General features: G+C 47.7%; 1 protein-coding gene across 1 annotated transcript in view; it reads right to left on the reverse strand.

Moving 5' to 3' along the window:
- The window catches only part of LOC308640025 (dedicator of cytokinesis protein 2-like), a gene marked incomplete at both ends in the record, with an annotated part of 99,232 nt that extends 76,091 nt beyond the window's left edge, over positions 1-23,141 (reverse strand). The window contains 7 exons of the mRNA XM_081312092.1: positions 3,321-3,456; positions 8,408-8,556; positions 11,548-11,644; positions 12,118-12,173; positions 13,261-13,301; positions 22,247-22,330; positions 23,075-23,141. Coding sequence (XP_081168218.1) covers positions 3,321-3,456; positions 8,408-8,556; positions 11,548-11,644; positions 12,118-12,173; positions 13,261-13,301; positions 22,247-22,330; positions 23,075-23,141 — 630 coding nt within the window. The remainder of the gene's footprint in view (positions 1-3,320; positions 3,457-8,407; positions 8,557-11,547; positions 11,645-12,117; positions 12,174-13,260; positions 13,302-22,246; positions 22,331-23,074) is intronic.
- Positions 23,142-27,538: the final 4,397 nt, after the last annotated feature.

A 27,538-nucleotide genomic window follows, 5' to 3' on the forward strand; every position in this document is an offset into this window, starting at 1 on the left:
AAAGTTCTTGTCCCGCTATTTGGCTATTACTTGCACTATTATTTACCTAATATATTTCCTTTTAATTAACCTACTTTATTGAAACTAAAATACATTTGTCTTAAAAGATAGTTTAAATACCTGGGACATGGCAATTTGATATGCCACTTTTATTCTTTTTATTGAAATATAAATTTTTAATTGTGTACCATTAATAATCCCTGTGTACCCTATCTGAGCTCACTTCGGGAGGCCCCATCTTCTGCAATCACAAATCCACCGGCTTTCCAGCTCGTCCCCTGGTGCTCCTTGTGTAGTGGTGGAGCTAACTGGATTTTTAGCCTGCGTTGACACTCGCTGGCCCGTCAAGTGACCTGGGGCCTTGGTTTCCCTGTGTGTAAAAATGAGGGTCTTGGACCTGGAGGCTCCATGGGAGCCTCTCTTGCTCTTCAATGCCCTGGTGCTGTATGCAGACGCTCCTCCCAGCACAATGGTCCTGCAAAGGCAAGGAGGGTCCCCTTCGTGTGTGGCGTAAGAAGCTTCAGAGGCCCAGGACACCTCTGGAATTGCAGGGTTCAAGGATTCTACAGTCAGGTTTCTGTGCATATGAAAAATGTTTATGAAGCAGGTGCATATTTCACTGGATTATCAAATTCTGCAGGAAGTCTCTGTACTTGGGTTTGGTAGGCACAGTAGCTATTAAATGTATGTGTCAAATGCCAAGCTAATTGCTCAACCCCTTAGCCGTGTCTCTGACTGCTTCCTGTGGCCTCTGCTAAACTGCTTTGCCCAGAGGCATCTACATGGGTGCTGTGTGCTCAGAGTTGGCTGTCCACGGGCTGTGCCTTGCTGGGCTGCTTGCCCCTTTAGGCTTTCCCAATCCCAGGCTCCCTCCTACCTCCTGACAGACAATTTGATCCCACTGCTGTCCCTTCCTCAGATCAAGGAGGGAGTTGAACCATCAGCTCATCTCTCTTCTCTTTCTAGTTATGGACATAACAGACATCATCAAAGGGAAATCAGAGAGTGATGAAGAAAAGCAGCACTTCATCCCATTTCACCCGTAAGCAATGGCCCGTGCCTTCCTAGACCCTTCCACCATACCCTTCCTCCTGGAGGGCCACTCCAGTGCAGGGGGGACCCCTGGCTAGCAATAGGGCAGTCAGGCTGGGCCTCCCCAGAGGAGGGCAGGGTGATCCATGCCAAGCTCCTCAAAACCCACCAGCTGTTACTCAACAGACTCTTCCTGAAGCCTGGCACAGCCCTGTGCCAGGCAAGGGGGATGGAGTGATGGGCAAGAGCAACACGGCCCTGTCTTTGTGGAGCTTGTCCTTTAGATGGCAATTAAATAGATAATCAGAAACAGATTCGTGCATTCATTACAAGCGTAACGGGGACCTCAGAGCTGGGATGCATCTGCATTCTGGCAACTTGTATTGAGGAGTCCCGTCCTGGTTCTCATGGGTGATACATCCATGACTTGAGGGAGGACAGTGAGCAAGGTAAATGTCCTTCTGTGCTCTAAAAGCTCTTGGAAAAAGCAGGAGAGTGTTGTCAGTACTCAGTCACCCCCAGGACTGTCCGCGTACCAGGGCCAGTGGCTCTGGGGAAGGAGTGTGACTGGGACCTCGTGGGAGCAATGGAAGCCTTAGCCACACGTGGAGCAGTGTTTGGGTTGAGGGCTTGGGGATCCTTTCTTTTTATGAGTCTTCCTAGGGATAAAAATGACGTCTACTTAGAACATTGAAATTCCCCAACTTCAGAGCGTTTTGTGAGTGTGTGAAAGGAGCCCTGTGCTTCCTGATAGATACAAATGGCAAAGGCCAGTAAGCACATTAAGAGATGCTCAACCTCAGGGGCCAGCAGGGAAATGAGAATTAAAATCATCATGAAAAGCCTGTAAAGCTATCACTACACAATAGCTAGGATAACTGCAGTGAAAAACTGACAACACTGCATGTTGGAAAGACTGTAGAGCAACTGGAACACTGATATGCTGCTGGGGGTGGGGGTGCAAAATTATACAGTTGTTTTGGGAAACTTTTTGAAAAGTTGCACATACACTTATCATATGGTCCAGGAATCCCACTGTGAAGTATTACCCAAAAGGAATGAAACATGTTCATGCAAAGATTTGTTTGCAAATGTTCTTAGCAGCATTAGTTACAACAACCCCAAAGTGGAAACTATCCATTGGTCAATTAAAAAAAAAAAAAAAAAAAATATATATATATATATATATATATATATATATATATACACACACACACACAAAATTATACACACACATCTCACACACACACACAACTGGTCAGTAGTATATCGATTGACAATGAAAAGGGCCAACACATTAATATGCACAATAACCTGAGCCTCCAAAACATGATGCTGAGCTGAAGGAAGTCTAACATAGGACGCCAACATTGAAACTCCCCAAACTCATGAGAATGAGGAGGAAGTACAAGAAACATTGGGGGCCATGGAAATGTTCTATATGTTGTTCTATGTGTTCTATATGTGCTGAAGATGAGTCAGCAGCATATATTACTAAGATTCATTAAAGTACAGCTTAAATGAGTAAATTTTACTATGTACAAATTATATCTTTAAAAAATGAAAGTAAACTTGCTTTCAAATAATACATACATTTAAAATGTAAATTATATTTTTACCCCTCCTTGAAATGTCTTCTTGGATTGTCATCATACTAGGACCAAGCCTAGTGATTCCTAATGTCAGGAACTCAGTTTCTTCAAGGACCAGATCCTGCCACCCACCTCTCCAAATCACTGCCCCATCCACTGGGCTTTCTATTCCTCAAACATGCAAAACTCAGTTCTGCCTCAGGACCTTTGCACTTGCTACTCCCTCTGCCTAGCCCACAGGCCTTCCCAGGCAGTGCCTGCATATCCCTTAGGCTCCTGTTCAGAGTTTACTCTCAACAGGCCTTTCCTGACCAGCCCTTCTAAAGTAGCTCCTGATTCACTCTGAGTCACAAAACCCTGGTTGATTGCCTTTTAGAAATGTATCACCATCTGGAATTGATTTTTCTTTTATTTATTTACTTTTTTACTACCTTTTTGGTCTTATTTCTAGAATTCAAAAACTCCAAGAGATTAGGAATCTTGCCTGGCATTTAACTACCTTTGGGATGCATGCTGAATGAATTACAGATCTGAGTACAAAAACACAATCAAGTGTGTGTGATTACTGATCATTTCAGGTCATAGGACAGATGGCCCCTTGAATAATACACAGTCTGGTTAATTAGCCTATTATTTTAAGTTTATGGTGTGTTAAATGCCTGCCTCACTGGCCAAAGCCTCTTTAGCAAAGCTCACCATTTCCTCCTTGATGCGCTCTGTGATTTTATCAGTTGCTTCTTCATGCACGTGGAACAGGCTGATGACACTGGTGTTATCAGGGTAAAAGATGTTCCCATCCTCATCTCTGACAATCAGATCGAGCTCAAGGATTCTGAAAAGCAAAACCTGGAGATGAACAGAGATCGGGGAGGCCTGCGGGACGCTGGTGAGGAGTGTTTAGCAGGAAGCTCAAGCAGTTGAGGACCTCATGGTCACAGAGACACGCTGCACACAGATGGCCTGGGACATAGCTTGGGGTGCAGATCTGTGCTGCACCCCCTCTTAGGGCAGGGCATACCATAACGTGCTCCAATGTGGTGTTTCCTGTGATGTCACAGCAGGAAGAACACCCAGCGTGCAACAGGGGTGTGTGTCGCAGCACAGTTTACATCAGCAAAGTGTTAAAGTGTGTGTGTGTGTGTGTGTGTGTGTGTCTCAAAAGAGAAATGGCTGAACTGTGATGGAAGACCTAGGGCTTAAAAGGATTATGTAATTTTGATGTGTTTAATGACATAAATGTATCAGAGGGAAAAAAAGATACAGAAAGATGGAAGTGTATTTTATGTGGAAAGGTAGCAGAATACAACAGTCACTAATATGGCAGTATGTAAAAATGTGGATGTGTAACCGATGTGATTCTGCAATCTGTATTTGGGGTAAAAATTGGAGTTCATAACTCACTTGAATCTAATGTATGAAATATGATATGTCAAGAGCTTTGTAATGTTGTGAACAACTAATAAAAAAAAGGACAGAAAAAAATAAAACAAAAAAATTAAACAATAAAACAACAACAACAACAACAAAAAAAAAAAACAGGCCGGATGTGTCACATGGGTATGTGTATAAAAGTAATAAGGAACAGGGAATGATCTGGACAAAAAAGGAGCACACGACCAATAAGGGTCACCTGTGAGAGAGAGGGGGGTCAGGGCGGGGAAGGCAGGAGGGGACAAAGGAGGCATGTGCTTATCTTCACATGCTTACTGTTTACACACACACACACACACACACACACACACACACACACATTCTCAAATCATATTCAATAAAAATTTGAAAATAGCCATGGGAGAAAGCAATTTCAGATATATTGATCGTCACCCACGGCTGCTCTTCAGCCACTGGACTCGCAGGCCATGAGCTTGTTAGATATTGATCTGTTTCAGCAGCATGTCTCATTCTGATTGGCATCAGCAATGCTGACAGCAAACACTCACAAAGCAGTTAGGGTAAGTTCGCATGTGTTAAATATTTTACATGTGACAAGGGTTTTAATCTTCCTGGTAATGCTGTAACATGCAGACTGGGGAGGTGGGGGGGGGGGAGGGCTGATTAGTTTGCTCAAGGTCACAGAGCTAGTAAAGACCAGCATGCGGTTTGCACTCCTAACTTCTGAAGATCCTTCCTGGATAGGAGGAGCCCAGGAGCAGTTATGGGTTGGGTTGGGAGGGCAGGTGAGTCAAGGTGGCCTTAACTTGAAGCTGCTCTTGCACTTGGCATGGAGCAGCAGAACCCTAGCTGCTCACGTGTACAGGTAGGGGAGGTGGCTCACAGAGGTGCTGGGCACCTCCACCTGGTACCAGACTCCGGAAGGGCAGCAAGGACAAATGAAGGAAACCAGGTCTTCATCTCTTATTTGAGAATCAAATTGAGAAGCACATCTCTCATCTCATCAAAATGCAAGTGGAAGGGAGCAAAGGAGCACCCATTTGTCCACCCTCATTAGGAAATTAATTCCCAATGAGACATGACTCAGAATGCTGCAGGGCCACGCTCCCACCCAGGATGCTCAGGGGGGACAAACGCATGCCACTCATGCTGAGTAGAGGTGCCTGTGACCTCGGCAAAGATGGAGCAGAGCCGATACATAATTTAATGCCCAGATCTCTCTAGCTCTTTCTCTTCAAAATTTATCAAAGTGGATTTGGTTCTAAAATGCATGAATAAAACATCCTCCCAGGATCTGGCTATCTTGGGATTTGGAGAAGTCATTTGAGGATTCCTCACTCCTTGGATACCAAAGAGTCTGTCCATTACCAGCCTCGCCTGGAATTTTGGAAGCTTTAACAGTCGAGGCAAGATTGACGGCATCGCTGGGGCCGAGGTCAGGAGAGGCTGTTCTTCAACAGCCGCCAGCGCCCTGAGCTCAGCAGCTGTTGGTGTGGGGAGGGAGCAGTTTGACATGTTCTCTTCAGGAAGTTGCCCTGTGGCTCTTCTCTGTTCAAGACAGTGATCAAATGAATCCAAGATGAGGGTGAGAAAGAAGCTCCCACTTTAAGCATTTTGAAAAGTAAAAAAGGTAATGAAAACAGAGTGGCTCTTGCTGTGGCTCCCTCTTGCACGCAGAGTAGGTCCAAAGTTCAACACTTGGCCCTCGGTCCTCAAGTGTCCAGGCCCTGTCTACTTGCCTCTGTCTCCCCCACTTTCTCTCTCTCTCTGCACCATTTCTCCAGTCAGATTCCGGGCAGTGTCGCCCTCGCCCTGCCTCCTCGGGCCTTTCGTCCATGCTCCCTGCCTTCTTGAAGTGCTTCCCTTCACTGACCTACAGAGCCACATTGGGCTGCACCCCGAATTCTGTAGCTGTGCTCCCTTGTTCAAATCCCACTGCCTCTTGGGCCAAAGCTCCCAATCATTCTGTGAGTTTCTTTCTCTTTCTCTGAGAAACAGGGACAATACTAATGACAGCCTCGTAAAGTCATGGTACTAAGGAACTGAGCTAATAGATGGAAAGTACTTAAAAGTTAGCACCTGGTGTGCAGAGAACACCCAGTAAGTTATCACCAGTTCTCCCTGCTTGCTCTCCTAATAGATGTTCTCCTTAAAAATAGAGGCCATATTTTGTATACCTCTGTCCCCTTGGGCCCTACCAGGTGTGCAACAAAAGAGCTGAAGGAGAGAACAGGCTGACCCTAACCTCTCCTCCCAAGACTCAGCTCAGGGCTGAGCTGAACCTGTTCCAGGGCTCCTCCTACTGCCGCAGCAGCTCTGCCCAGACTCTGGGCCTCTGGACTTTCACATCCCATTGTGAAGCTCTGAGGCCCCAAGATGCCAGGCCAATGGTAATGTGCCCAGTTCTGTCTCACTTGCAGCTGAAGTGGACAGGGAAGAGAAGCAGAAGCAAGGGGCCCCTTGGTGGGGCCCCCATCCTCAGCAGCAGGGCATCTCTCACTTCCCCAGAGGATGCTGACTGGAACTGAAAGCTCAGGGCTGGGCAGGGAGGTGGCGAGGAGGAAGGCCTGGGTTAAGGCAGCCTCTCCTTCCCCTCCTCCTCACCACCCATTTGGGTACCGCTCTGTGCACACCCATTGTTGCAGACCCTGACCCAGGCACAGGCCATGGGGTGAGCTAGACTGTCAGGGTCTCAGAGGAGCCCCCTGGGGCAGCAAAGAGGCAGAGTTTGAGGGGAGTGACTGCTTCCCAGGTGCCAAGGGTTAGGTGCACCTGGCACAGCTGCACCTGAGGGCAGGAAATTGGGGAGGGCTTCCTAAGAGCAGCAACCAAGTCCTTCCTCCCTGGTCCTGTTTGTCAGGAGTCCTGATGGAGGAAATAGCATCTGAAGGTCACAGATGTGACCCTGACTCCTAGCTGCAACTGTGCTCTTCTAAAGATGCCATCACATCACCGGCAGCAGCTGCTGCATGGCAAATCCTTCCTGTCACTTGGGGATGACGTGCCTTATAAGCAGATCTGAACATGCTTGCCAGAAGCCAACAGGGGACCATGGAGGGACTGTGTCCTGGTGTGGGAAGTGCTCTAAGTTGGACTCATTGACTTTCTTCTTTGGCTCCTCTCCCTAGGGCACACAGCAAGGGCAAGAAATTCTGGCTGCTGGGGAAATCTCCTGGCATTCCCATTGGGTGGGCTTCCCGACCTCCCCTCAGCCCAGTGTTCCAGGCTCCTGGCCCACCCTGCAGCCTCCTGACGTGCCAGGCACTCTCCTTCTTAGTCAACCACCCATTAGGGGCTGTCTCCTCCAGGAAGCCTCCCTTGACTTCCCTCTCCAAGTCATATTAAGAGCTCCCTTGCTTCTGAAGCCATCAAACTTGGCACAGTTCATGTCAACTCACAGCTTACTCCCAAGTGGCTAGTGATCTCTTAGTGGGTAGGGACTTTAGTTTCTGCAGCCCCAACATCTCACAGGAGATCAGCCCAACCATAAGTGCTCCCCACGTGCTTGACTGAACACATGAGCAGGAGCTTGGAGGGCAATCAGAAAACACAAGGCAGGGAGCCCTAGTTCTCAAACGCCATCCACGTCGTAGAGTGGCCAGGCCCAGAGACTCTGGACAGACTGCCCATGTCTGCATTCTGGTTCTGCCATTTACTAGCTGTGGAACTCTTCACAACTCACTTAACTGAAAGCCTCCATTTCCTCATCCCAAACCCTGGGATAATCAAACCACATGCCCCGTTGAGTTATTGGAAGAATTAAATGAGACAACACATGGAAAACACTTAATACAAAACCCTTTGCAAAATAAACTCAGATCAAGTATGACAATAATGTCACAGCTATTATTAGCAGTGGTCACCCTGCCTCAAAGAATTACTTTGTTTTCTCTATTTTGCTTTCTCCGTAACTTCATTCAAAGGCCAACCAATGCCTGCTTACCTTCCCCTTTCTGGAAAATACTTTTGTCACTGTGCCTGTGAGTTAGTTGGTGGCATGTGGCTTGGATAATTTAGGATGGGAGAAGAGGCTTCAAGTCTCACACTGGGATTTAAAGGAGTGTTTTGTAAATGCAGGGATAAAATGACAACGAAGCTGAAAGCGACCAGCGGTGACTTTGCTCCCGATCCCTTGGAACTAGGTTAAATGAGTGTCCTAAATCTCTCCGCCTGCTAATAAGCCCTGCGTAAGCAAGCCGGCTCTGCCTGCATGTCCCTGGGTCCCCGGGGGTGATAACAAAGGCACACAGGCAGGGCCCTTGGTAGCCGCCATCTCCCAAATAGAAAGTGGCAAACAGGCGTCTAAAAATGAAACCAAGCTTCTAAGGAGGGAGAGAGAAGAAGGAGGGTGGCCGGGAGGAAAGCGGCTTTTCAGGGGCCCAAGAAGTTACTTGTTGCCATAGTCGATCTTGGACGTGACTTTCTGCTTCAGCTCCTTCAGCTCATCCTTGGGCAGCGTCCCCGAGAGAAGCTGGGACCTCCACTCCATCAGGTCGTACATCATGGACTGCACTTGCAGGAAGCGCTCCTTTTTGCTGGTCTAGGACAGGAAACAAGGAAATGATCCCTAATGACCCATGCTGAGGGCACTTGGTGAGCAGTGCCAAGGTCGGGCAGCTATTCAGGGCCCGGCTCTGACATGCTCCAGCCCCAGCCAGCAACTGAGGATAGGATGGCGAGCTCAGCTGTGCACATATTTGCTCCCCAGCCCTGTGGGGTTCTCAACAGCAGAAGTCACAACCCCAATCACTTCCTAGTTAAAGAAAGGGTGACTTCTGACTCATTGACAAAGTGGCTTGTTCAACAGAAATGCCAGGGGAGTCTGCTATAGGGAGGTCCCAGAGCTCAGGTCCTTAAGGCAGTGAGATGGCAGTACTCCCTGAAGCAGAGTGTGGGTGTGGACCTGCAGGATGCATGACGGCTTGGCTTTGGGTGGTGCAAAATACAGCCCCAGATGACACTGGCCCACCCGGTGACTCTCCTCCACTCTCCCCGCCATCCTTCTGTTTACAGGGGCAGGGAAGAGGATGCAGTTCCATGGCAAGATGTCTCATACCCCTTACAGTTCGTTACTTTCTTTTTTAACACAGAGAGAGAAGGCCTGGCCCTCAGAGCTTCCTTGGGCACTGCAGTAAGCACCTAGCAGTCCTGTCTCGCTTTCCCTGAATGTATTTGAATGATGTTTTTCCAATCATGCCAGACCCTTTGGGCTTTCTACTAGAGAAAGAGCACGTGGCATAATAAAATCCACACACATCTGGTCTTTGTCCCTGGTGCCTGGTGCTATGCTCCAAATATCCTCAAAGGAGGCAGAGTGACAGGAACACCTCTTTATTGTCAAAGGCTACCTGAGTTTATTCTAATGGAACAATTTTGGGTGGCCCCCTCGATAGCTGCAGGATACATAATGGATTTGAGAGTCGTACTTTCAGCCCTACTCTCCTTCTTCCTGGTCACCCTCACTTGGATGGAGTGGGGGCTAGATTTCAATCACCAGTGGCCAGTGACTTGATGAATCCTGACCACGTAGTGCGACTTTGATCCATACCCCACCAGTTCGAGGAGCTTCCAGGTGGTGGGATGGTGATGCACCCAGAGAGAACAAGGAAGCTATGTGACCCATGTTCCTTGCCCTACATTTCTCTTCCATTTGGCTCTTCCTGAATTATCTCTCTTATAATGAAACAGCCATCGTGGGCAGAGCAGTTTCCTGAGATCTGGGAGATGTTCTAAGGATTGTGGGGCCTAGATGGGGCAGGGAGGGCACCCAGGCAGGGACAAGCACCAGGAGTCCCTGAATTGTAGCCAAGTCTGACAGAAATGTGACAGCCTTGGGGCCGGCATCTGAAGTGAAGGAAACTCATGGGCCTTTAAACCCATGGAGTTTCTGCCAATTCTAGGTGGGAAGCACCCACTGAATGGCATGGCAGGGCCCAGCTGGGATTGAGATGGTGCAGCACACTACTGAGTTCTTTATGTAAATTATCTAATTATCTAAATAAGTCATCTAAACTATCTACCAAAAAAGGGATCCAATCTGGGTGTGAACTAAATATGACACAGGTGGCGTGTAGGGATGGCACAAACCATGGAGGTGATACTGAAACTATAGAGGTTAAAGGATTTCTTCCCTGGAGTGAAAGGCATGATGGACCAGCTGGTCAAATATTTCTTAGTGGAAAGTGCCAAGCCTCCATGGTACAGGTGTATGGATGTTTTGAAAAAGGAAGTGGAGACGAACAGGAAATCATTTTAGCTGCAAGCAGACCCTTCATCCCCTGCTATGGCTAGAATATGATCAGTGTCCCTCAAAGGTTTCAAGTATTAAAATATAATCCTCATTGTAAGATGCTGAGAGGTGGAAACTTCACCTGACTGTGGGGTTTAGAGGTGGAGCCTTTGGAAAGTGATTAGGATAAGAGAAGGCCATTAAGATAGAGTCCCCATGATTGAATCCAGGTGGCTTTAAAAGAAGAGAGAGAAAACCCAGACAGAAACCTCTACATGCCCATGCCCTATTTCTTGCCATGTAGATACTCTGTGCCCAGCTGGGACTCTGGAAGCAAGAAGGTGACCACCAAGGGCATGCACTAAGAGCCACATTAGACCTACTTTCTTTATAAAGTATCTTCCCTCAGGTATTTCATGATGGTAATGAAAAAATGGACTACGCTCACTAAATTTTCCTGATGACATTTAGGAAGCTTATAGTATTAGTGGGCCAATCATAGCATTCTGAAATGTCCATGTGGGTATCAGCATGTAAGACCATTACAGGTGGCCTACAAATGGCCACACACACCATCAAGGTGTGCCCAGTGCCACAAGGAACATGCAGCAGCCTCCACTGACTGTTTTCATTCAGCTTAAGAGCCTGCATAGCTAATTGCTCTCATTTAGGAGCTGTGGAGCATCAAAGAAAGATTTTAAATTAGATTTGCTTCAAAACAGGGAAAACACAAGCATGATGTGCTCTTTGTTTTTTCAGGGTCAAAGCTTCTTCATAGATCTTGGGACAATAGCCATCAGTTAATTAATATATGAGAGCACTGGTTCCCAAGGCACTGTTAGGAGAATACCAAATCTGATGCCCTGAGTTGATAAACATGTGGATCGCTAAGCCCCATCAGAAGAAGCTTTATCTTTTTATAGATATCAAGATGATTTATATGCAAACCTGAATTCAACAACTTTTGCACTAGTTTAAAATGCGAGGGACTGGATGTGTATCTCCTTGGTAGAGCCCTGGCCAACACACCCAAGGCCCTGGGTTCCATCCCCAGCACCACAAAACAAAAACCATAAGGATCACACCAGGACCCACTTACTAAGAATCTGTCACTAGCTTAGCTGTGTAGCTTTGAGAAAGCTGCTTAACCCTTCTGGGCCGTGATGTCCTCATACATGGTAGTGTGTGCTCTGCTACATCACAAAGCCACCTTGGCCGGCCCACTCAAAGCTAAATGCTAAACCTAAAATAAAATGAAAGTCACAAGAAGCTCCTGTCCCGGGCAGCAGGGTTGAGTCTTACCACATAGAGCTGTCTCCAGATGCTCCCCCATTCCCAAAGTGTCGTTGTCACTTCTTGTGCCAGAGGAATTTCTGCAGGAATGATGTTCTCAGTATTTCTATTTAGGGTGAGAAAGAGAGTGGCATGAAATTGGGATCCAGGTTTTAATAAGATGTGGGTAGATGTACATTAAGCTACAGCTGCTGAGAGCCTTCTTGACATCACAGGCAACAGCCGTGCCCATTACATTATGCAAATACAAGAAGGGACTTCCTTCCATTGTCCCCCTTCAGCAGGGTGGGCTCCTCATGCTCAATATGCAAGATTAGTCCATTTCAATAAGATTCTAAAGCAACTGCCAAGGAAAAGTTGGCTCCTCCAGACTGACTAATCCCCCCCTAGAGTCAGATCTGAACCCAAGCAGTTTAGATTAGCTCTCCCACGAAGCCAGGGAAAGAGGCACAGACAGACAGAGGCACCGAAAGAGCCGAGCTGTGCATCCTGCACATCTGCCAAGTCAGTCGCAAAGACAACAGGACAGTGGCAGCCACGAGCCAGGGAGGGTCAAGCATGGCGAAGAGCAGCAGGTACCTTCTTTTCTCGACAGTCACTTCCTTGATGTGGATGAAAGACTTGGGAAAGATGCCCTGTTGGAGACAAAATCAAATGAAATGAAAGGACATATCCCCCGAGACTCACCAAGGTCTTCATGGCTTTTGTCAAAAGCCAGTGACTGACTTTTAAAACCATGAAACCTTAAAGGAATCTTCTCAGCATCTGAGCAGGGGTGGATTCTAGATCCATATGTTTAGGTCTAGTTGTTTTAGATTCCACAAAACCCCTCGGTCCCAAAGGGTGCTCCAACCCCATCCTGGATGCTCACACTCTCAGGAGAGAAGATGGCAGTCTTGGCAGAAGAGCTATCGGAGCCACTGCCTTCAGTGAGAAGAGACCCTCTGCTTCTTCCCAACCTGCCCAATTTCAGGAGTGCTATGTCCTTCGCAGTCAGGAACAGCTGGCCCTGAGCTAACAGTCCTGTGGGCTGGCTGGATCTGAGACCTCTTCCCTGGTTTTGCTTTGTTGTTCTTTGGGAGAGTAGAGTAGGATGGGGCCTCCCAGCTCAGCATGTCGGGAAGAAGAAAGGAGCCTCTATTGTGCTCTTGCTGCATAAGCTCAGCTAACAAGAGAAACTTATCAATTGCTCAGAAAGTCCTCAGTAAAACCAAGCAGAATGCACACTGGGTCACCTGGTCACTGTTGCTAGACTCCAGGAGAGAAGACGTAATGGGCAAGGCAGGTACCTGCTCTCGAGGAGATGAGAGGATGAAGTCAGGTGAGGCAGGAGTGAGAGAAGCCTCAAAGGGAGACCCAGCCTGCCCTTTCTACATCATGCAGAGGAGGACAAAGGAATGTCCCAAACTCTAAGGCAGTAGAAAACAGATGTCAAATAGAAATGGCACCATCCCACAGGGACTAATGGGGAGGGAGGATGCAATTCAAATGCAAGTAGCATCAGAGAAGGCTGCAGGGAGGGGCGGCACCAGAGACCAGGAGAGGCGACCAGCAGAGCTGGGGCCAAGGTATAGGGGCCAGAGGGAGGTCAGAGAGCACGGGGCAGCATCGAGGAGGGACAGGCTCAGCTTGCTGAGGAGCCAGGCTGGGCGAGAGCTGCCCAGGTGGGGTGATGGCTGAAGACTTGCAGTACTGTCCCAAAGGGAAAGAAAGTGACCTTACCTGTAACATTTTATGCTTTATGAGGTATCCCCTATACCAGTCTGCAAAGAGAAAACAAAGAAACAGTTCTCTCATTTACTCTTACAGGTTTGTTGCCAGCATTTTTGTTTTGCTTTGCTTTGCTTTGGTTCTCTCTGTTTATCACTGCAAACTGCCTGAGGCCTTTGTTACAAAGTCTGGAAGCCCTTGTCTTTGAAATCAGTCTGATTGGTTGCCAACAACTCAAAGCGACATCTAACCCACTTGAATCAAATGCACGAAATATGATGTGTCAAGAGCTTTGTAATGTTTTGAACAACCAATTAAAAAAAAATGGTACAGCGGGAAAGGACACAGGAATTTTTTTTATGTTTTTTTTTTATTAGCTGCTCAAGACAATGCAATGATCTTGACATATCATACATTTGATTCAAATGGGGTATGAACTCTCATTTAAGATGTAAATCCCTTCCTGTTGCCGAACTAGGAGCCTCAGTGATGCTCGTCAGCGTCCTCATTCCTCTGGCCAACATGGTCAGGGGCTAGGGGCAGCAGCGCTCGTCAGAGAGAACAGGAGCTGCCCACTCACCAGCCTCTGCTCCTCCCTCACATGTTACCTGCTGGCCTGGGGGCCAGGTGCATGATTTCAACTCCTGCTGCAGGGGCACAGGAAGTCTCAAGGATTTTGGCAAACATCCCAAAATAATATCGACAGTTCTAACATCAGCAAATGGTGTCTAAAATTTGAATTTGTTCAACTCAGTCATTAAAAAACAGCTAAGTTCAGGGACAGGTAAAGAGACAAGAATTTTAAAGGATTCTTCCCTTCATGGGAATATCAACGATTCAATCAGCAGGAATCCTCATGCACGAAGTCCTCTCACAAAAGAGGCAGCACTGATGGCCACGGCGAGTCTGCAGGGCTCACAAGTGATTGGGGCACAGCCGGGCAGTGGTGTTTGGCATCTTAGTAAGTCAAAAGCACCAGGTGAGTGATACATCAGCACACCATCACTGCTGGGCTCACAGATGGTCACCAGAAAGTGTTCTCAACAGACACACGTGGAAGCCCCCAAACACCTTACAATGCAAGGTCACCCCTCACAGTCACGAGCCAGCTCGAAGGCAGGGACCTAAAGGAAGTGCTAAAGCAAAAGGGGCTCATTGTGGCTTCTCCTTTGAGTGACAGAAAGTGGGAGGGAAAAGGGAAAAAGAAAAGGACCGGGAGAGGGACATCAGGAAGTTAGGGAGAGAGGGGAAGAGCATAAGGTTTGGAATAAACTGACATCCCAGACACTTCATATGGAAGCCTTCTAATTCTTCATAACAACCATATATTTTGGTTCCATTTTACAAGTAAGTGGCCTACCTGAGGCCCAGAGAATTTAAATGACTTGCACAGGATCACACAGCTAGTGACTGAGAGTCTCACGATTTGAACATAAGCCGCCATGACATCATAGTTTTTGTTTCAGTGGGAAGGGAGTTGGGTGGGTACAATGTTCCCATCATCTTTAACATCCGAAGCCTCCAAAGACTCCACTTTCCAACTACTTTCCAACTGGGTACTTTCAATGAGGGAAGCTCTTCATGAAGCACCACATTTTATTTTCAGTTGACTCTATTTGTCAATTACTATTGAAAACAATTAATTAGCAACTGCAGTTATCCTAAGTGCTTGCTGTGTGCTAGGAATTCTGGTAAAGGTTTTCGTTTTGTTTTTTCAAGTTATAAATTCATCCTCACAACAATTCTATAAAAGTTGTATGATCATTTCAATTTTGCAAATGAAGATAGAAAGGCACAGAGATTAAGCAACTTGCTGAGGGTCACATGGCTTGAAATTTAAACACAAGGCTCTGACTGCAGAAGTAACATTCTCCTACATTCACTGCACAGCCACCTCCTTTGGTGGCAATTCCACCACCTGCCACCAGCTAGATATAGCTGCGTCTTTGAAACAGCATTACTAGCCACCCTTCACTGATGGCTTGAAGCCGGCAAAGCTGTATGCTAAGTGTTGTGCCTGCATTATGTCACTTAATCCACAGGACAGCTCTGTGAGCTAAGTAACATCATTCTTGCTCTATAAATGATGTTGAAGTCCAAGTCAGTTGATGTAGCAGGCTAAGATCACACAGCCAGCGTTCAAGTCCAAGTGTCTGTGAATTCAAAGCCAGCCCTTGAAACTGTTCAGGCATTTTGATGGAGGAAGAGCACAAATCTAGTTGAGGTTACCTTAGTTGCATGTATCTGAACTGACTTGATGACCAAGTCCACCAAAGCCACCAGAAATCAGGACTATATCAGGGAACTGGCAGTCCATACCCAATGCTGGTGCCCACATCTTGTCTCTGTGAAAGGGGCTCCGTACAGGGTCCCTAGACTTCCTGGATCCAAGGACTTTGCCTGCTGTGACCCAGGGAACTCAGTTACATGTGCATACCATGAGGAGTTCCAGGTTCTCAACAGCTTCGGCCCACTCCTGGCCACGGGAATCTGCTGGCTCTTCCCCCAGCATCCACACTCTGGTTCCCAGACTCATGTTCAACCAGCACCAACTGTGTGCCTGCAATTACATAACGCTGGCATTATCCTGGTGCTTCCAGAAACAGATCCCCACTGATCTTGAAAGGGAAGCACTGACCACCAATTCCACATGCTGCGCTGGGATTAAGCAAGACAGGGAGGGAGCCAACCCAGGCCTGAGGCATCTGCTGCAGGAGGACAGTTTTCTGACTTTTCCTGACATTCCTACTCCTGCTGGGTCACTGGCCTCTGACCTCGGCATCAGTCCCTGACCTGGTCACCATTCAGCTGCTTCTCACTGTGCTCCAAGACCTGACGGGGCAGATTACAGTGGCACACAGGGGAAAAAAAGAAGAGAGGACACCCTGCTAAAGTATAAGTGTCAGACAGCATTGATCAGATCCTGTGACTTGCCAGAACTCAACACTCTTTCCAGTTCAATAATAATGAGAGATATTTTTACTAACCCTGTCCATGAGACTGCCACTTCTGTTTTTTATCATAAGGACTTACAAAGTGCATTGCTGTGGTCTGAATGTCTGTATCACTCCCCAATTCAGATGAAGTCCTAACCTCCAACTTGACCGTATGAGGAGGTGGGGTTTGAGAACGTAGTTCATGAGGGTGGGAGGAACACAAGGAAAGGGAAAATTTTTACAGTGCTTTTGGACATAAATAAAGCACCAGCTATTCAAACCATCCTCCCTATCTGCATTCCAAATTCTAATACGAAAAATACCTAAACTCTCAAGTAATCTAGCAGTCAAGGGAGGGAGAAGATTCAAAATATCTCAGAAGATCAAAGAAGAATCCATGGCCTCAAAATCCAGTCCTCCCTCTGCCAATCCAGAGAGTGTGATCTTTGGTCTGTCACTTAAGCCTTAGAGTTCTGGTCAATAAAATGAGAAAGAGAATACCTCCCCTCACAGGAGTGTTGCAAAAACTATATTTTAAAACATGGATGTGAAAGTCTACACATCTGGTAAATACCCAAAAACCTAGACAGAGCCCAGCATGGTGGCATACACCTATTATCCCAGCAACTGGGGAGGCTGAAAAAGGAGGTTGCAAGTTTGAGGCCAGCCTCAGCAACTAGGTGAAACCCTGTCTATAAATATAAAATAAGTATAAAGGTTGGGTGGTATGTGGTTTAGTGGTAGAGCATCCCTGGGTTCCACCCCCAGTACAAAAAAAAAAAAAAGATGGAATAGGTGAGAGATCAAAGGAGATTTTAATTGCATGTGAGATTTTTACTTTAACAAATGTCTAAAGCAGGAATGGCAATATATTAATATTTATCTGAGTCATGGGTCCCTGAAAGTATCATGATTCTTCTCTGTTGAAATGTATAATATCAAGATCAGATAAAAGTTAGTTAGTTCCTATCAGTAGTTAGGAGTGTGAGCTGTGACTGACAATATTTGGCAAAGCAATAAAAAAACATTAAAAAGTAACCCGTGGAGTGGGAAAAAATATTGGCAACCATATATCTGATAAGAGGTTAATATCCAAAATGTATAAAGGACTCACCTGACTCAATAGTAGAAAAAGAAATAACCTGATTAAAAAATAAGCCAAGCATATGAACAGGCATTTCTCCAGAGAATACCTAATAACAACCAATGGTGTATGAAAAGTTGCTCATCATCATTCATCATCACAGAAATGCCAATCAAAACCACAATGCCTGGCTATTAGGATGCTATTTTCAAAGGTCAAGGGATAATGGGTGTTGGGAGGATGTGGGGAAGGGAATCCCAGTGCACAGTTTGTGGAGATGGAGGCTGGTGCTGCCCTTATGGAAAACAGTATGGTGGTTCCTAAAGGAATCAAAACTGGAAGGACCATATGACCAAGCAGTGTCTCCTCTGGGCAGATTCATAAAGGAGATAAAAACACCACCCATAAAGATGGCTGCCTTCCTGAGTTCACTGAGTGCTATTTGCAATAGCTAAGTTATGAGTCAGACTGAGTGTCCACCAGAGGGTGGATGGGCAAGACACCGAGGCATATGTATGTCATGGAGCCTTGAAGGAGATCTTGCCATTTGCCTCCACATAGATGAGCCTGGATGACATTATTCTAAGTAAAACCAGACAGGCACCACAAAAAATCAAAAGATATATTACATGATCTCACTGATGGGAGAGATTTTAAAGAGAGTCAGATACACAGATAGATAATAAAACATTAGTTACTAGGGGCAGCAGGATTGAGGGGTGGAGAGGAAACCAGGCAATGGAGGTTAGAGCTTGCACGGTAGCAGACAACTAGGATAAATGAGTCTAGAATCTAATGTACAACTCGAGGACAACAGGTAATAACATTGCACTGTTTTTGGATTCCTTCTAAATGGTTATATTTTAACTTCTCATGTCCCAAAATCAGCAATAACCAAAAAAAATGGGTAATTGCTATGGTAGTCATGTTAATTTGTCTCACTGGAGTGACCTGCTATTTACATTTATCACATAGCAGCATATTGAATACCTTAAATATCCACAATAAAATTTATTTGGAAAAAAAAAAAAACAGAGTAAGCTCTGGAATCAAAGCCTGGATCTGCACGGAGATCTGTGATATACAGTCTGCTTGACAAGCAAATGTGTTTCTCTGGGTCTCGTTCCTCTCCTCTGTAAAATGGAAATAACAATGGTACCTGTCTTATCAGGCTTAAATTAAGGGGAAAATATAGAGTTTTCCTAGTGCCTGACATGAGATAAGGGTCCAAAACAGTAGATACCGTCCTCTCTTCTTTAAAAAATAAATTAAAAGAATATTTATAATCCAGAATATATCGGGCATATTTTCTGTTTTGCTTCCAGTACCTACAGACTTGGAATACTGCTCTTTTCTTGAAGCCATTTCAACCTATTTCTATAGCAACAAAGCAAAGAAGATGTGGTGCAAGTTTGCTGACATTTAGCCTCATCTTCATTCAAAAGGAGAAAACCTCTCCGGGTACTCCCGGAGTACTGTCACTCCAGAAGACAGAAACATTTCCACATCAACCTGCCTCTACCGCACAGCCAAAGAGAGAAACAGCTCCTACAAAGTGGTGCTTTAAAAATACCCCTTCTCAAGATGCCATCATGTCCCCCACTTGTCCCCAGAGCAAAGAACTTGGGGGCAGGTCAAGATCGCCCTCCATGTAATTGCTAGTGTCTAAGTTGCTCCACAGCCCTGTGCACCCACCCTGCAGACAGTGAATGAAATCTCATGGTGGTCTGCAGCCTGAGCAGCAATGCGGCCATGTGCATGGGCCGACATGAAGGAGCTCCAAACACTTCCAGGTGAGAAGTCTCACAATGGTAGGCAGTGAGGTCCTGGTTCCAGAACAGAGTAGCAACCACCAGTCTGCATCCATCGCTTGAAAAAGTGGAAGGTCCTCAATCCACATCCTCCCTCCCCTCTCCCCTGGTTTTATATTATTCCTTTTTGAAACCTAAAAGTTCCTTGGGAGTCACTGTCTAGAAATCCCATTTCCTTCATCCCTAAGATGGACCCCCATGGCCCTGATACATGTAGGTATCAATAGGTAGGAAGTGACTTTTCTGGTTATTTCAAAGAGAGGAATTGGGTAGCGACTAATTGAGCATGGCACATACATCCCTCCTGAAGGACTTACACAGAAGAACCTAAGCAAGCTGTTCTACCCCAGAGAATATCTCCCACCATGGCCTGTGTGGTCTGAAGACAGGATAGGTGACAAGAGGGGTCTTTGGAGGTGGGAGGTGTTTTAGGAGGCATGGTACAGCTTCTCCACCCAAAAACCATGGTGGGGCATAGCATGCATACAACCTAGCAGCTTCACACCAAAACATCAGAAGCACCTGGCATCTCATTCCCCAGATGCATTGCTATTTGTACAGGAGCTGATGACCACCATTGGGCTTGACTGAGTAGGGAAGACAAATGAGAAGAGGGCACCTTCTCCCATGTCCTCCATGTCCTCTCCCCACCTAATCCTCTCCAGGCCGCCTTGTTTAAACTGAGGAAACGGAGGAAGGAAGTGAGCATCTCACTGGATGTGAGATTTAAGTCTTTGGATGTCATTAGTTATGGGGAAAGCTGTCAATCAAATAGGACTGAAAAAATGTGATTGAGGAAAAAAAAATAAGTATTTTTTTCTCATATTTGTACCTCCTACAAGGAGGTTCATTCCTACTGCCTAATGAACACTAACACGGGGTTCCCACATCCATAGTCGGGACATGCTTCTCCCAGGGAAAGCCCCACCTCTGTACCCAGAGCCTTTTTGGCAACACGTAATGGCAATTCTCATACAATGTAAAAGTGTTCTCTCTTTGGTTCCTGTTTTTCTTGTACAGTGTACCCTGTCAGAGATTCATTGTCTAGAGGTTAGTAACCATTCTTTAACTTGTACACAACTAGGGACATTTTGGCCCACTCTCTTTTCTGCTTATTATTTTAGATCTCATGACGTTTGTTTATGATTTTGAATCATAGCAACAGCCACTTATGCTTTAATATGGTTTTAGCCTATAAAACATGTACTCACACTCTGGGAGGGGGCCTGAGTGTGTAGACTTGCAGCCCACCCCTTGGCCCACCAGCTGGTAGATCTGGACCACCAGCTGGTGACTAAAAGTTTTGTCTCCTGCTTTAAGATCAACTCGGTGATTTACTGGCATCTCGCCTTAATGGCCCGAGTGTTGGCCCAGGCACCAGAAAACAGCCACTGGCTCCCAGGTGACCTGGGGAGCCACTTCCCTCTCCCCATCTCCTCACCTGCAGATGGAGGTCTCCTGCTTGTCCCTCAGCATTAGTCCACAGAGCATACAAGAGACACTGAGCAGAGTGCTTGTGCCTGGTTCTATCTTCATTCTTTGCCTTTGCGTGACACCTAGGTTCACCCAGCTGAGCAAACTTAGTACATCAGCAAGGCGCGCTGGCCTCACTTGTTCCAGGCAATCACTCAGCTTCCAGGTCACCTGGACCGTGTTGCAAGGTTACACACTGGCCCGTCTAGATGGCGTGCCACATCATGGGGAAGGATGGAGTTAGTCAACCCTGAACACCCTCTGCGATCCAAGCAGTGTGTGCATTTGTGCACTGAGTGTGTGTTTGTGTGCCTCTTTACCATCTGCAGAGGGCTGGGGGCTCTGTGCCTGCATCCTCACATCCACCCACAGGTCAGGTAGTACCACCTCCAGGGCTGCAAGCAACTGAGAAGCATCTGGTTTGTGGAATGGACTGAAGACACGTGTTCCTGTAGGAACCTCCTTTCCCAAAGAGAGGCCTACCCTGCAGTACACTGCCTCCTGCCACCCCTCTCCCCTTCCAGGGCTTTATCTGATGGATCCACTGGGGGAAGGGACACTTCCACCTCCCTGAGGCTCAGGCCGCTCTCACCTCCTCCTCTTCTGTTCTGCCCAGGCACAGGGAGCACATGCTCTGCACCCTCTGTGCAGTGGGTGCCATGGGCAGGTGTGGCAAGGGACAATCACAGCTGTTCAGCTGGACTGGTGGGGGTGGGACAGCTGACCACAGGTGACAGGTTAGCAAGCTCATTTGGTTCTTATATCCAGGACAAGCTCACAGTACAAGCTGATCAGTGATACAGGTGACGGACTGAGTTTCAACTGCCAGACTCATGAATCCAAAGCCATTAGCTTTGTGCAAATTGTAAGAAGCACTCCTCCTGCCACTATCACCATGGCTGGAACCAAAGAGACACTTGGTTTCACTAGGGGGAGGCGCCCTTGTGGGAAGAAAGAGGTGCCAGTTGCCTAGCACGGGGCATGACAAGGACGCAATCCCTGCTCCCTGGCTGGGCACATTTGTGCAGTACACAAATCACATGGCTATGCACAGCGGACCTCCTGGAACCAGGAAAATATTTATGGCTCCCTCCCAAGTCCTAATAATGCTGATTTTCCTTCCCAATAGCATTATGACTAATCAAGAAGTGCATTCAGAAGGAGCCACAGGCCAAGCGGTCCCATGGCTGTGGCAAATGGTAAGTGTAACAAACATTAAGCCGCCCAGTTACAACTTGGTTATGGAACAAAAATTCCTAAAATAATAAAGCATTTTTTGTTCAGGAAACTCTAATTACAGTTATCCCTCAGTGTCCTGGAGGGTGGACCTAAGGGCTTCCTGCAGGTACCAAACCCCACGGCTGCTCAAGTTTCTTATAAAATTGCATAGTATTTGCGTATAACCCAGGCACATTCTCCTGCCTACTCCAAGTCACCTTTAGGTGACTTACAATGATGAGTACCAGGCAGACGCTGTGGATGATGCTGCACGGTGTATGGAACAGCAAGAAACGTCTGTATGTGTCCTGTACAGATACAGGTTTAGCCACTTGCAGTTGGTGGCTCCTCATGAGGAGGCCGCTGAACTAACACACAGAGATCACAAGAGAAGCTCTGGAGCACAGTGAAGGTGCCTGGTGTGCACCGGGTGGGCTCCACTGTCTAGGGCCTGTGTCTGCGGGGACAGGACTCACCTCCACAGGTCTCTTGGATTCGCACCACATCGCCGATCTGCAGCGGGAGCTGGGGGGCTCCATTGCCTTGGAAGTTGTATATGGCTAGGAAAGGGAAGAGGGAGAGACAGTCAAGTGAGGCCTGTGGTACCTGGACTCTGCTCCCTCCTGCTCTCCCTGCTTGAGGCTGTCCCACACCCAGGAAGCCCAGGTAGGATGGAAAAACCAATGCAGACACCTATTCCCTGCCCCAGCGGGGAATCCAGGACCTCCTGGCTCCAAGGGCCCTGCTTACTCCCTGAACCCGACCTCCCCAGAGCTCTGGAGGGGCTGATTCTGTCTGCTCTGGAGTGCCCTCTTGCTGCACCCCAGGCTGTGCATCGCTTCCCAACCTCACATCAACCCTGGGATCCTAATGAAGAAAATGAAGATGGCCAGAGGTTAAGCAATTTGGACAGAGCCATCAGGCCAGGAAGTGCCAGGAAAATAAGCATCCAACTTCCAGCCACTGAGATGTTCTGCTTTTGGCTCCCTAATTGCTCCATTCCAGTGACAACCCAAGTGCCAGTCTCCCCCACCCCACCCCCCCAAGGCCACGGAACCCTCACTAAGTAAGCTGGATCTGTTTCCTCCCCAACTCCAGCCAACCTTTGCTCCTCAGCCTTCATGAAGGCCTCCTCCCTGAGCCCTCCTTGCTTCCCCAGACACTCTGGGCCCTTTCCCAAAGTTGGGGTTACAGAGATGAGCATTAATCTTTAGGAATGTGGCTTTCACTCCCATGTTCACTAGGAGTCGGCTCTGCACCCTTGGAGCCTCCAAGGAGGACCAGAGCCTGAGGACGCAGCCTACCATTGCAGTGCTGAGCCCCCTGAGCATCGATCGCCTGCACCCAGCCTGCACCCACTGGGGTAGCCATCTTGGAGAAGGGAGCCCATGTCTCTGCTATGGGTTCTAAAGCCAGAGGCAGCAGAATGGACATTGCCTCTGGGATTGCAGTTACCTGTTTTGACCTGACTGACACCTAGAGCTTGCCTGTGTTCCCTGCCTCAGAACTTTCCCAGGGTAGAGAGGCACCCATGCCAAGGGCATTGGTCAAAAATACCAAAAGGCCAAAGAGGCAGTTCCTCTCCCAGAGGACAAAGAGGAAAGGCTTGGGAGTGGAATGCTCTGGAGACTAAGGGCTGGGAAGGACACTGCACACCCCAGGCAACCTGGAATTCTGGCTGCACTAGGGCTTGGGCACAAGCTGAGAAAAGATGTGAGGAAGCGAAACTCAACTTGCCTGACCTTCAAGCACCGAGCAAGAAGTGAGGCTTGCAGAAGTGAGAGGGTCACAGGCTAACCCCCAGCAGCACAGCGAGCTGCAGGCCAGAAGGAGGGGTGTGTTGGTAACAGCGGAAGCAGATGACAGCCTTGGACAGCCTGCCCCTGCCCTCAGTCCAGCCGGGTTAGCATCCAGCTCGGACACCAAGGTCACTGTGGCAAAAGTCCTTTATAGGAAAGACAGAGATGTGCATCTGGTAAAGAGCCTGGTGCACAGGGATGCTCCATCAACAGTAGCCAGAAAGACGGGATCAGAGGGCAAGGGCTCTGCAGCCAGGGGAGGCCTGAGAAGTGCACATGCAGTGGTCAGATGCATGGCCTGGTGCTTAGAGAGCACACTAGGGGGCTGCTGGACCCAAGCAGGGCCACAGAGGACTTCCTGGGGGTGGGGCCAGCTGAGCTTGGGCCTCCCTCAGCCCCTGCCTAGGCTGTTGTGAAGATGGAGAGGCCTGAGCCAGAGGTCCCTTCTGCGTAGCTTCCCGGGAGAAAGGAAAGTACCCTGGTGTGAGCTCCAGTCCATGACAGGGCCCTCAGCCCTGGGGCTGCCCACACCCAGGCAGCAGCAGACAGACATCCCCAACATGCCTAGGCATGGACTCCCTTTCTGGGGCAGCCCGACTCCCATTTTTAAAAGAGATTCTGTTATGCATCTCTGACCTACTCCACAAGGTTGGGAGGTGGGGAATGATCTGAGAAAACTGTACCTTAAACAGGTTGTTACTCCTCCCAAAGAGGAACTAAAGGTAGTCAAGCCCCACTTATCTGGTAGTGAGTTATAATCCTAAGAAGAACTAATGTTTACCAAAACTTTATACTACCAGACATGAAGTTCTTCTCCACATGTGTTTGCTCATTAAACCCTGACAGCACTCTTTCCAAGGAGAAAGCATTATTTCCAAATTTCGAATGGGGAAACTCAGGCATAGAGAAGTCAGTTAACTAACCCAAGGTCACACAGGACTGGAGTTGGGAGTACAGGCCTGTGCTCTTTACTAATATTTTACTCTGCGGTTATGTCTTCCTGTGGTATCTCCCTTTATCTTTGAGGACAAGAACAGTGGTTTGAATGACAAAGTGACCAAGATCCAAATGGATGGTATGATCTGTACACCCTGTGGGAAACATCCCTGGATTGTATACAGATTATTTTGGATCACAGACACCACCTCCAGTGCCCAGCTCTGCTTTTATCCCTCCCTCTCTCTTCTCTCCTTTCTTCTCCTCCAGCCCCCTCCCTAACACCTGCCTGTGTAAACCACATCAAAGAGAGCAGAGTGGTATAGAAGGAAACCCAGTTCTGCCATGTACTGCTGTGTGATTTGGGGCAAGTAAATGCACCTCTCTGGTTCTCACTTTCTTACTAGGGAGGTGTTGACAGAACCTATCTCACAGGGTTATTAGGGTATCTCGATGGCAGTGAGCATAGGGAGTTCATCCCCATCCCCGGGGCATGCCCCACACACACACCCCCCTCCGTGAGCACTTACGTCATTGATGGGTAGTCTCTATCCTGAGAGAACCTCAGGCCTGCAGGCTATGAGCCAGTGTCCCTGGAGTTAGACGGATGTGGCTCATGAGGCCAGTACTGTCCACTGAGGGATCACAGAGTGCAGCTGTTCAGGCTGTGTCCTGCACCAGGCCACCCCCTCCCCCAGGACAGCCATGGAGGCTGGCACCCCATTTCTATCTGCTTGTCAACGCCTGTGCCCTGTCCATACTGCATTCACAGGAGGAGAGAGGACAGTGTCTTCTGTAGTCCATGTGAAAGCCCAGTGGGGTCAGGGACAGCCTGCCTGGAACAGCAGCTTCCCCTCTCTGGGCCTCCACTTCTCCAGCTGTGCAGTGGAGGAGAGGCCCTGCCTCCCAGGTGCCCAGAGGAGGAGAAAAACAGAGCAGCATTGGTTCAGGGCCCCTAGAGTAGGGCTGGGAGGCCCTGCTCCTCTGGCCTCAGACACCCCCATGCTGAGCCACTTAAGGCCGGACTTCTGCACCTGCACCCAGAGCGCTGCTGACCTCTGCCCTGGGCCACACTGTAGTCCACTAGCTTTTGTTAGCTGCTTGTGAAACCTCCCTGCTCCCCGTGAATGACCTAGACATTGAGGAGACAGTGATGCCTTTTCTCACAAAATGGCTTGATCCTTGCTAGTACCCATCACGATGCCCGACACTCCAATGATGTCCCATGCCCCCCTCATGGACCAAAGCTATGAATACAGGCCCTGTTTTGGAAAACCTGGGAGCACATTTGAGAATGCTGGAATCTGTGTTTCCCTAGATTGCAGTCCTAATCAGCCTCCCAATAAACGTAATTATCTTTGTTCTTGATTAGGTTGATTTTCTTCTCTGTCAACACAGGGCTTCTGCCAGGCTCACCTGGGATTAATGCACATAAAAACCTTGACCCCATGTCTGGCCCCAGTAAGTGCTCAATAAATGGCAGTCACTGTCCCTCTGAGTGGCATCATAATCCCTCCTGGAGCGTCCACTCGGAACAACACCAATTCCTTCCACGCTTATGTCACCTGTAAAGCCACTTCCCTGCAGCTTGCAGCCAATGGCACTGTCAGTCAACATCAAATAACATCAATCCTTTGTCCAAGAGCAAATCTTGAGAGCCCTCGGCCTCTGAGGCCTCCTTTCTCCTGCTTAAATATGGCCTCCACCATCAACCTGATTGCAGACATTCTTGCCCCACAGGCTGCGGTCTCCTGGACCCACTCCAGCCTGCCAGTGTCCTCCCTGTTCCTCCAGCCCTAAGGGTCTGCCTGGGGACTCGGCCAAGAGCTGGCAGGGCCCACAGCAGCAGAAAACCACACGCCCCTTGGGCTTTCCCCAGAGTGCCCCAAAGGGAGGGCGGGGCACACTGGGATTTGTTCCCCCCACCATCCCTCAGTGTTCCTCAGGGGTCCCTCACCCTCTGCCCACTAATGTCAGGTGCAAAGTTTCCAACTGATCGGCTTAAGATGTCTTGGACAGATCTGGAAATGGTGAGATCTGTATCCATCCCAAGGACTCACTGAGTGTGAAAATGAAAGCTATTGCCTGCCATTTAACTTGTAAATTGTATCTGTCTTTGCAGAAGGGCCTCGGCTCTCAAGGTTTTGTTTGGAAGAGAGCAGACACTGCTAACAAAGGAAGTGGCTTGGCTCATGAATACCCGGTTCTGCTAACTCCTCCAAATGACTAACAGGAAGTGGACTTGGGTGCCACTCTGTGCTGAAGTGTGACTGCTGATCTCTGATCCGTCCTTCTTTCTGACCAGGGTGAGAGCAGGTCATTTTGTCCCTACCCAGGACCTCGCCACTCTTGACTTTGGAGTGAGGGATGGAAAAGGCAAGAAAACATTTTGTGCCGTGTTAGGAAATAAATACAAAGTCTCCCTTTGCTTGTAAGTGAGGAAACTGAGGCGCAGGGAGGAGGATAAACAACTTTTCTACAAGATAGATTGATGCACTCAGGTAGGTGGATAGGTAGGCAGACAGACAGTAGGGAAATCTAAATTCTAACCTCTGAACACAACATTGCTTTCCAAGAAAATGGTAAATGTTTATTAAATATCTATCCTATACCAAGCACATATGCCATGATTTTTTATGTTTTATTTTTAAAATTATATATATATATATATATATATATATATATATATACACACACACACACATATATATATATATATATATATATATATATATATATATATATATTAGTTGTAGGTGGATACAATACCTTTATTTTATTTATTTGTACGTGGTGCTGAGGATCGAACCCAGGGCCTCATATATGCCAGGTGAGCACTCTACTGCTGAGCCCCAGCCCCAGCCCTGCCATGATTTTTGAGATACTGATGGGAACATGTGCTGTGTGCTAGGTACTGTTGTGGGCACTGGGGTTAGAGTGACAGGTAAGACAGGCCAAAGCCTTATCATCTTACGTGTATCTACTCATTCATCTTCATGCCAATGCTCCAGGGTGTTACCTTCCATGTAACCT

Source organism: Spermophilus citellus (genome assembly GCF_964194105.1).
Source record: "Spermophilus citellus genome assembly, contig: SCAFFOLD_355, whole genome shotgun sequence".
NCBI lineage: Eukaryota > Metazoa > Chordata > Mammalia > Rodentia > Sciuridae > Spermophilus > Spermophilus citellus.